Source organism: Chiloscyllium plagiosum, chromosome 10 (genome assembly GCF_004010195.1).
Source record: "Chiloscyllium plagiosum isolate BGI_BamShark_2017 chromosome 10, ASM401019v2, whole genome shotgun sequence".
Lineage (NCBI taxonomy): Eukaryota > Metazoa > Chordata > Chondrichthyes > Orectolobiformes > Hemiscylliidae > Chiloscyllium > Chiloscyllium plagiosum.
In genome coordinates, this window is record NC_057719.1 from 40365575 (window position 1) to 40375663 (window position 10089).

Here is a 10089-nt window from a genome sequence, read left to right on the forward strand (position 1 = left end):
CTTGTCGGACCTGCCCAGCTCCTTTTCCACCTATCCACTCCCCCCTCTCCTCCCTGACCTATCACCTTCATCTCCTTCCCCACTGACCTATTGTACTCTATGCCACTCTCTCCCCACCCCCACCCTCCTCTAGCTTATCTCTCCACGCTTCAGGCTCTCTGCCTTTATTCCTGATGAAGGGCTTTTGCCCGAAACGTCGATTTTGCCTGTCCTCGGATGCTGCCTGAATTGCTGTGCTCTTCCAGCACCACTGATCCAGAACCAGGTTGAACTTCAGTGCAGAGGGAAAGGCTTTAGCTGAACTTTAGTCAGAAGTCTAAACGGTTTGGCTGTGATGATAGTGCCACTTCTCCCCACCAATACTCCCTCAGCTTTTCTTTTTGCCCAGCTCACCAATATCCGTTCATTTTTATTGTCTGGCCAACTGCCCTTTCTCCTAGATTAGATTTCTCCTAGATTACAGTGTGGAAACAGGCCCTTCGGCCCAACAAGTCCACACCGACCCGCCAAAGCGAAACCCACCCATACCCCTACATTTACCCCTTACCTAACACTACGGGCAATTTAGTATGGCCAATTCACCCGACCCTGCACATCTTTGGACCGTGGGAGGAAACCGGAGCACCCGGAGGAAACCCACGCAGACACGGGGAGAACGTGCAAACTCCACACAGTCAGTCGCCTGAGGCGTGAATTGAACCCGAGTCTCTGGCGCTGTGAGGCAGCAGCAGTGCTAACCACTGTGCCACCGTGCCGCAGATGTTAGCAATTCTCTCTGAGTTCTACCTCCACTCATTGTATAATCCTTCAACAAGGATTCAGCATACAGAGCAACCGTTTCCTAGCTACCATTAGTTCTGAAGAAGAAACACTGGACCCAAAACTCTAACTCTACTTTCCCTCCACGGATGCTTATTAAACAACTCCTGAGCCCAGCAAACAGATCTGCACATGCGCTGGTCCGAAAAGCCGTTCAGATGTGCGACAGTGCGCAGGCGCAGATGACATTTGTGCTGTCTCGTTCTGATCCGCGTGTTGGAAAGTTGTTGCTCGTGCACCATGATTCGAAATCTGATGGCGCAGCAAATACAGGACTGGTTCACCATCGGGAAAACCGTTACCGGCGTCGAACTGTTGGCTGATGCCTCGAGCTTGGAGGAGGAAGTGAAGCCTGAAAAGCCTCGACTGAAGCGGTGAGAAATCGACAAACACCACATGTGGGTTTCACAAACAAACCAAAACATAACTTGCTGGAGAAACTCAGCAACTCTGGTAGCGTCTGAGGGAGACATATTCTCTCTCTCCTTCCCTCATCTGGGAAATGGGCACCAATATTCACATTTCCTATGCACAGATACATCAAGGCCTATGGTTATATTTAATGGTAAATCTACATTTCTTTAGATGTTAAATTCATGGTATGGATTTTAAAACTTAGCAACTGAATTAATTTAAATGAAAATACTAAGTGAGATGGACAGACTAACATTACTGGTTTTATTGGCTCCTCTTTATTCTTCTTTCAATGTAAATATTGTGTCCAATGAAATAAACTTTTGCAGTGGCTGACTGATTAAGCTGTAGATTTCCCCAGCTAGGGGAAATGTTCTTGCATCGACTCTATCAAGTTCTTTTAGAATTTGGTATGCTTCAGTGAGATCACCCCTCATTCTTTTAACTGCAGAGAATATAGGGCCAGTCTTCTCTGTCTCTGGTCAGTCATACTTGCCAGGAGATCAGTCCTACCTTTATCACACAACCTCTCAGGCAGTTATATCCTTCCTTGGGAAAGGAGACCAAAACTGAATGCGGTACTCTTTGAGCAGTCTCAGCAGTACCTCTTTACATCTGTACTCAAATCCTCTTGCAATAACTGGAAGCATATTTACCGTTTTGCTTGATATATCTGCATTTTAGATTTCAGTATCTTATGAACATGAATATCTAGGTCAACTCTTCCCAATCTTTTAGCATTAAAGAAATATTCTGCATTTCAGTCCTTTCCTACCTAAGTGGATAATTTGTGTTTTTCATGTTATATTCCATCTGCCATGTTCTTGCAAGTCAAATCTCCTGAAAGCCCTTTTTGCATCCTCCTCACAGTTCATGTTCTCACCTCATTTTCAGCAAGTTTAGAAATATAACATTTGGTCCCTGAATCACTGATATTGATTGTGAATAGCTGGGATTGAAACACAAAACTTTGTGGAAGACAACCAGAATTGTACACAATGTTCTAAAGTGGCTTTACCAATGTCTTGTACAGTCACAAAATGACCTCCCCACTCCTGTACTCAGTGGTCTGATCAATGAAGGCAAGCATGCCAAATGCCTCCTTCACCTCCCTGTCCACCCGCGATGCCATTTTCAATTAAGTATGAATCTGCACCCCTAAGTCTCTCTGTTCAGCAGCACTCCTCAGGGCCCCACTATTAACTGTATGTATTCTGCTCTGGTTTGCCTTACTGACACCTTGCATTTATCTAAATTAAACTCCTCCTGGCGTTTCTCGGCTCATTGGCCCATCTGATCAAGATTTCGTTGTACACCGAAATAACCACCTTCATAGTCCACCATATCACCTATTTTGGTATCCTCTGCAACCATATGTCCTATATTGTCATCCAAATCATTGATATTAATAATGAACAATAGTGGACCCAGAGCCAAATCCCTGTGTGCACTGCTGTTGACAGACCTTCAGTCTGTGAATAGCAACCTTCTACCATCAAGCCAATTTTGTATCCAATTGGCAATCTCTCCCTGGATGTCATGTGATCTAATCTTGCTAACCAGTCTACCATGCAGGACCTCGTCAAAAGCTTTACTAAAGTCTATGTAGATAATGTCTACCACTCTACCCTTATCCATCTGCGTGGTAACCTCTTCAAACAACTGAATCAAATTTGTGAAACACGATTTCCCACACTCTAAGCCATGCTGATGATCCTTAATCAGTTCTTGCCTTTACAAATGCATGTGATTCTTATTTCTCAGAATGTCCCACAACAGCTTAACCATTCTGCAAGTGTTGGAAATCAAATTAAAAGATAAAATATTGGAGAAACCTGAGCAAGTCTTACAGCATCTGTGGAGAGAGAAACAATTAGCATTTCATTTCCTGAAACCTTTGGAATTGAAGGAAGCTGGAAAGTCATGGCTTTTGGACTGTAAATAGAGGGGGAGGCAGAGAAAGTGGAACAAATTGCTCAGTCAACCATGGCGTTCATAATGGTGGTAAAGGAGAGTTCGATGTATAAAGTAGAAATAAATGTTAACTGTGAAGAGATAATTGGTGCGCTCTGCTGAGAGCAAAGTGAACAAAACGCAAACAAGACATGGTCAGGGAGGACACTGGATGGACGTATTGGAATTCTGAGGTCACACTTCTAAGTTGTGAAGTTCAATATTTTGTCTTTGAGGTTTAAGGTGCCCAAATAGAAAGACCGATGTTTCTATTGTTGGCCTTTGTTGGACACCTGTGGGCCATGGATGGAAATGTTAGCAGAAAGTATATTATGAATTGGATTTATTTTGAACCACAAACTTGCAGTTTTATGGTTATAATTGTTGAGGCTTCTTCTTTGAAATTTCAAAGCTTGGGCATCTCAGTACATGAATCGCAGATTAGTTTTGTTGCAGCTGTGCTCTGAGGACGATGTTGATAATCAAGCTTATTATTCAAATAAATGTTTTGATTCAATCATCAAATTGGCCAATTGATTCCCTTTTGCCCTATTTGAATAAAAGAGACTTTCACCAAGGTTCTTTAATGAATTATAAGTAATCTTTATTATATCACAAAACCTTCTCTTAAAACTGGTGGTAAATTCTGGTTAACATTTAATTGGAATTGAGTTAAGACTTGTTATTCCTGAACACAACATACAAGACAACAGTCTTTGGAGAATTTTTTTCAGGTTAGGGAAAAACGCCCCTTTTGAATAAGCATGGAATATAATGACTTAGGCTGATGGCACTAAAGACTTTCGAAAGACTTGGATCAATATCTTCCACTCAGTTTTTAAGGGTTTATAAAGGTGTTAGGAATGCTAATAATTGGAAACTTCAGCACATTTCCTGAAACCTTTGCTGTGAAAGGCAAAGAGATGCAGCTCCTGATGTTCATTCTTTTCTGACCACTTGAATCTGCAAACTGGAAAGCTAAGTCCAAGAGAAGCTACTGGGCAGCTATTAGCCTGGAGGTACCCGGGGTCTTTCAAAGGCAACTTTTCAAGCAATTGAATATGATAATCCCCATCTCTTATCTCCCTAAAATGTTGCATGGCTTTACTCCAGAGTTCATAAACTTTTCTGTAATCACCGTGATCTTACTAAATGATGGAGCAGGTTAAGGGGACCAATTGGCCTCCTCATGCACAAAATGTATATGAACTGTCTTGAAATTTAATGGACACGGTTAAGCATCTACGCCGTATTCAATTTGAACAATCAAAGTATATGTCCAAACAAAACACAGTAATATAAATAAATAATTGTCTGGTCCTGTTGGTTTCACCACATATCAAAAGCAAGAGACCTGAAAATTGGTAGACATTAGTGTTGGGCGATTTTTAAGGTTAGCTGCTGGCAATGTCGACAGACATCATTGTTAGGGTTCCAGTTTTGCAAGCAGTGGTCCTGTGCTAAATTGTGCTAAGTATATTTTATGATGAAATGAAGGATGAATTGTTTCCAGTCCTCTACTGTTGCTATTTTGAGTTGCTGATGAAATGGAAATTTCTATGAATTATTATCAGTTAATGTTTTGAGGTATATGGCTGTGACCATGAGATTGTCTTCTTGGACAGGGTTTTGAGATGCCTAATCTCTGATTCCCTCCCAAAGTGGTAAGATGAAAGTTTGGGATAGGCTCTAGAAAAGATTTACATTTACATTTACTGCATAATTATGCTACCAGCACAGTGGTTAGTTAGCACTGCTACCTCACAGCACCAGGGATCCGGGTTTGATTCCAGCTTTGTCTCTGTGAAGTTCTCATTGTATACATGTTGGCTTCTACTGTTTGTTCTGGTTTTCTCCAGTGGTCTAAAGATGTGCAGATTCGGTGGATTGGTCATGTTAAATTGCTCTGCAGTGTCCAGAGATGTACAGAATAGGTTGATTTGCCATGGTAAATGTGGGGATTGCCTGGGCAAAATGCTGTTTGAGGGTCAGTGTAAACCTGATGGGCTGAATGACCTCTATTTGCACTGTAGGGATTCTAAAAATCCATGATTCTGTTACTTGCTATCTATGTTATTGGAAGAGTAGCATTGTGGAAGGTTCCGAATCTTTTCCACTACAGTTGGTTGGATATTATGTTGACTTTTGTCTACATAACTTGAAATAGTTGGAATTTCTTCTTTATATTCGTACACAGTTTTGTTCTTTGTTGCATATGTTTTCGTCCATTGTTGTTTGACGCTTTGCTGCTCACTCTCTTCAGCGTTGTTGATGGAGTCTTGCAGAGCTTGCTTCAAAGTATTGATTAGTTTCTGAGGTACAAGTTCAGTACGAACTGATACTTCTTGACATCTGTATAAAAGATCATTTCCATAGTTAAAGTACTAACATTGCTGTCTTTATATTGGTGTGTGTATTTATAAACAAAACATTTTTTCCATTGCTACATCTTATGGTCATATGTCCATAAATTAAATCATTGGAAGCATTTGCTTGGATGGAAATTTTTTATAGAGTCATAGATTTGATTAAAGAGAGAGAGAGATAGATGGATAGAGTCGTACAGCCCGGAAACAGACACTTCGGTCCAACTTGTCCATGCTGAGCAGATATCCCAACCCAATCTAGTCCCACCTCCCAGCACGTGGCCCATGTCCCTCCAAACCCTTCCTATTCACGTACCCATCCAGCTGCCTTTTAAATGTTGCAATTGTATCAGCCTCCACCACTTCGTCTGGCAGCTCATTCCATACAGGCACCACCCTCTGCATGAAAAAATTGCCCTTTAGGTCTCTTCTCACCCTAAACCTATGCGTCTCGTTCTGGACTTCCCCCATCCCAGGGAAGCCTCCGATGCTCCAGGGAAAATAGCCCTCGTCTATTCAGCCTCTCCGTATAGCTCAAACCCTCAATTATTGCCACAACCTTGTAAATCTTTTCTGAACCCTTTCAAGCTTCACAACATCTTTCCGAAAGCAGGGAGACCAGAATTGAATGCAATATTCCAATAGTGCCTAACCAATGCCCTGTACAGCTGCATCATGGCCTCCCAACTCCTATACTCAGTGCATTGACTCATAAAGGAAAACATACCAAACACCACCTTCACTATGCTATCTACCTGAGACTCCACTTTCAAGAAACTATGGACCTGCACTCCAAGGTCTTTTTGTTCAGCAACACTCCCCATTAAGTGTATAAATCCTGCTCCGATTTGCTTTCCCAAAATTCAGCACCTTGCATTTGTCTAAATTAAACTCCATCTGCCCCTTCATTGGCCCATCTGATCAAGATCCCGTTGTAATCTGAGGTAACCTTCGCTGTCCACAATGCCTCCAATTTTGGTGTCATCTGCAAACTTACTAGCTATACCTCCTATGTTCACGCCCAAAACATTTTTTACAAATGAAAAGAAGTAGAGGACCCAGCACCGATCCTTGTGGCGCTCCACTGGTCACAGGCCTCCAGTCTGAAAAACAACCCTTCACCTCCATCCTCTGTCTTCGACCTCTGAGCCAATTCTGTATCCAAATGTTCTGTTCTCCCTATATTCCATGAGATCTAACCTTGCTAACCAGTCTACCATGAGGAATCTTGTTGAATGTCTTAGTGATGTCCATAGAAATCATGTCCACTGCTCTGCCCTCATCAATCCTCTTTGTTACTTCAGAAAACTCAGTCAAGTTAGTGAGAGATTTTGCATGCACAAATCCATGTTGATTATCCCTGGTCAGTCCTTATCTTTTCAAATACATATAAATCCTGTCCCTCAGGATTCCCTCTCCAGTTCACCAGTCTAATGAATTCTCGCTTCCCAATTCCAAGTTGCTTTTGACTCTGAGATTGAAAATTAGAGGTGGTCTTGATTAAACTTTAGAACTGTGAACAGACCACACTTTAAAACGTGCAGTTTTGGTGACTCAAACATTGTAAACAGTTAATTGATTTGATTTATCACAGTCATGTACTGAGGTACAGTGAAACGTATCTTGCATGTTTTACAGGTGAGTGTACTCTACAATTGCTTGAGGCCATGTGAGGAAGATAATGAGGCTGACCGTTCTGTCAGGGCTGTTAATTAAGACATCAGTTTAACAAATTTAGCAAATGTCAGTTTTCAAGTAGCTATTGTCAGGTGGTCTTATTTAGCTATGTACCAGTGGTATGGAAAAGATACATAGGAACAGGCATAGGCTATTCAGAATGCTAAGTCTGCCCTGCTATTCAATCTGATCGAAACCTTGAACATCTTTTAGATATAGAACATAGAACATTACAGTGCAGTACAGATTCTTCAGCCCTTGATGTTGTGCCAACTTGTGGAACCAATCTGAAGTCCACCTAACCTACACTATTTCATTTTCATCCATATGTTTATCATAAGACAATTTAAATGCCCTAAAAGTTGGTCAGTCTACAATTGTTGCATGCAATGCTTTCCACGCCCCTACTCCTCTGTAAAGAAATTACCTCTGACATTAGTCCTAAATCTATCACCCCTCAATAAAAAGCCATGCCCCCTCGTGCTAGCCATCTCCATCCGAGGAAAAATGATCCCATCCCCACATTCTTGTACAATATTAGTAATCAGATCTATTAATCTCTACCTTAACATTATCAAAGATTGAACTTCCACACTCCACTGAGGTAGAGAATTCCAAAGGTTCACAACCCTCTGAATAAAATTTCTCCTGTTGGACTGTCATTTTAAAATTATACCTCCCGGTTTTAGACTCCCGACCAGAGGAAGTATTTGTGTCTATCCACCCTTTCTGTCCCTTTTAAAGTATTTTGTAGGTTTCAATGAGATCACCTCCCATTCTTTGAAACGAGAGAATACAAACCCAGTTTGCCCAAGCTCTTCATAGTACTGTTCTGCCATCTTAGGAACAAATCTGATGAACGGTTGTTGCACTCATAGACTCACAGAGATGTACAGCACAGAAACAGACCCTTCAGTCCAACCTGTCTATGCCGACCAGATATCCTAATCCAATCTAGTCCCACCTGCCAGCATCTGGCCCATATCCCTCCAAACCCTTCCTATTCATATACCCATTCAAATGCCTCTTAAATGTTGCATTGTACCAGCCTCCACCACATCCTCTGGCAGCTCATTACATACAAGTACCACCCTCTGCGTGAAAAAGTTGCCCCTTAGGTCTCTTTTATATCTTTCCCTTCTCACCTTAAACCTATGCCCTCTAGTGCTGGACTCCCCGACCCCAGGGAAAAGACTTTGTCTATTTATCCTATCCATGCCCCTCATAATTTTGTAAACCTCTATAAGGTCACCCCTCAGCCTCCGATGCTCCAGGAAAACAGCCCCAGCCTGTTCAGCCTCTCCCTGTAGCTCAGATCCTCCAACCCTGGCAACATCCTTGTAAATCTTTTCTGAACCCTTTCAAGTTTCACAACATCTTTCCGATAGGAAGGAGACCAGAATTGCATCCAATATTCCAACAGTGTCCTGTGCAGCCGCAACATGACCTCCCAATTCCTGTACTCCATACTCTGACCAATACAGGAAAGCATACCAAACGCTTTCTTCACTATCCTATATACCTGTGACTCCACTTTCAAGGAGCTATGAATCTGCATTCCAAGGTCTCTTTGTTCAGCAACACGGCCTAGGACCTTACCATTAAATGTATAAGTCCTGCTAAGTTTTGCTTTCCCAAAATGCAGCATCTCGCATTTACCTGAATTAAACTCCATCTGCCACTTAGCCCACTGGCCCATCTGGTTCAGATCCTGTTGTAATCCGAGGTAACCCTCTTCGCTGTCCACTACATCTCCCATTTTGGCGTAATCTGCAAACTTACTAACTATACCTCTTATGCTCGCATCCAAACCATTTATGTAAATGACAAAAAGTAAAGGGACCCAGCACCGATTCTTGTGGCACTCCACTGGTCACAGGCCTCCAGTCTGAAAAACAACCCTCCATCACCACCCTCTGTCTTTACCTTTGAGCCAGTTCTGTATCCAAATGGCTAGTTCTCCCTGTATTCTGTGAGATCTAACCTTGCTTATCAGTCTCCCATGGGGAACTTTGTCGAATGCCTTACTGAAGTCCATATAGATCACATCTACTGCTCTGCCCTCATCAATCTTCTTTATTACTTCTTCAAAAAACTCAATCAAGTTTGTGAGACATGATTTCCCACGCACAAAGCTGTGTTGACTATCCCGAATCAGTCCTTGCCTTTCCAAATACAAGTCCATCCTGTCCCTCAGGATTCTCTCCAACGACTTGCCCACCACCAAGGTCAGGCTCACTGGTCTATAGTTCCCTGGCTTGTCTTTACCGCCCTTCTTAAACACTGGTACCACGTTTGCCAACCTCCAGTCTTCCGGCACCTCACCTGTGACTATCGACAAATATCTCAGCAGAAGGCCCAGCAATCACTTCTCTAGCTTCCCACAGAGTTCTCGGGTACACCTGATCAGGTCGTCGGGATTTATCTACCTTTAACCGTTTCAAGACATCCAGCACTTCCTCTTCTGTAATCTGGACATTTTGCAAGATGTCACCATCTATTTCCCTACAGTCTATATCTTCCATATCCTTTTCCACAGTACATGCTGATGCAAAATACTCATTTAGTATCTCCCCCATTTTCTGTGGCTCCACACAAAGGCCGGCTTGCTGATCTTTGAGGGGCCCTATTCTCTCCCTAGTTACCCTTTTGACCTTAATGTATTTGTAAAAACCCTTTGGATTCTCCTTAATTCTATTTGCCAAAGTTATCTCATGTCCCCTTTTTGCCCTACTGATTTCCCTCTTAGGTATACTCCTACTTTCTTTATACTCTTCCAAGGATTCACTCGACCTATCCTGTCTATACCTGATATATGCTTCCTTCTTTTTCTTAACCAAACCCTCAATTTCTTTAGTCA

General features: G+C 42.3%; 2 protein-coding genes across 2 annotated transcripts in view; one reads left to right on the plus strand and one right to left on the minus strand.

Moving 5' to 3' along the window:
* The first annotated feature begins 970 nt into the window (after positions 1-970).
* tdrd9 (tudor domain containing 9) overlaps positions 971-10089 on the plus strand; it is a 143306-nt gene continuing 134187 nt past the window's right edge. Inside the window, exon 1 of the mRNA XM_043697529.1 lies at positions 971-1193. Within this exon, the coding sequence (XP_043553464.1) occupies positions 1060-1193 (134 nt within the window). The 5' untranslated portion in view covers positions 971-1059. The remainder of the gene's footprint in view (positions 1194-10089) is intronic.
* The window catches only part of LOC122553556 (protein RD3-like), an 11953-nt gene continuing 7024 nt past the window's right edge, over positions 5161-10089 (minus strand). Inside the window, exon 2 of the mRNA XM_043697530.1 lies at positions 5161-5538. Coding sequence (XP_043553465.1) covers positions 5244-5538 — 295 coding nt within the window. The 3' untranslated portion in view covers positions 5161-5243. The remainder of the gene's footprint in view (positions 5539-10089) is intronic.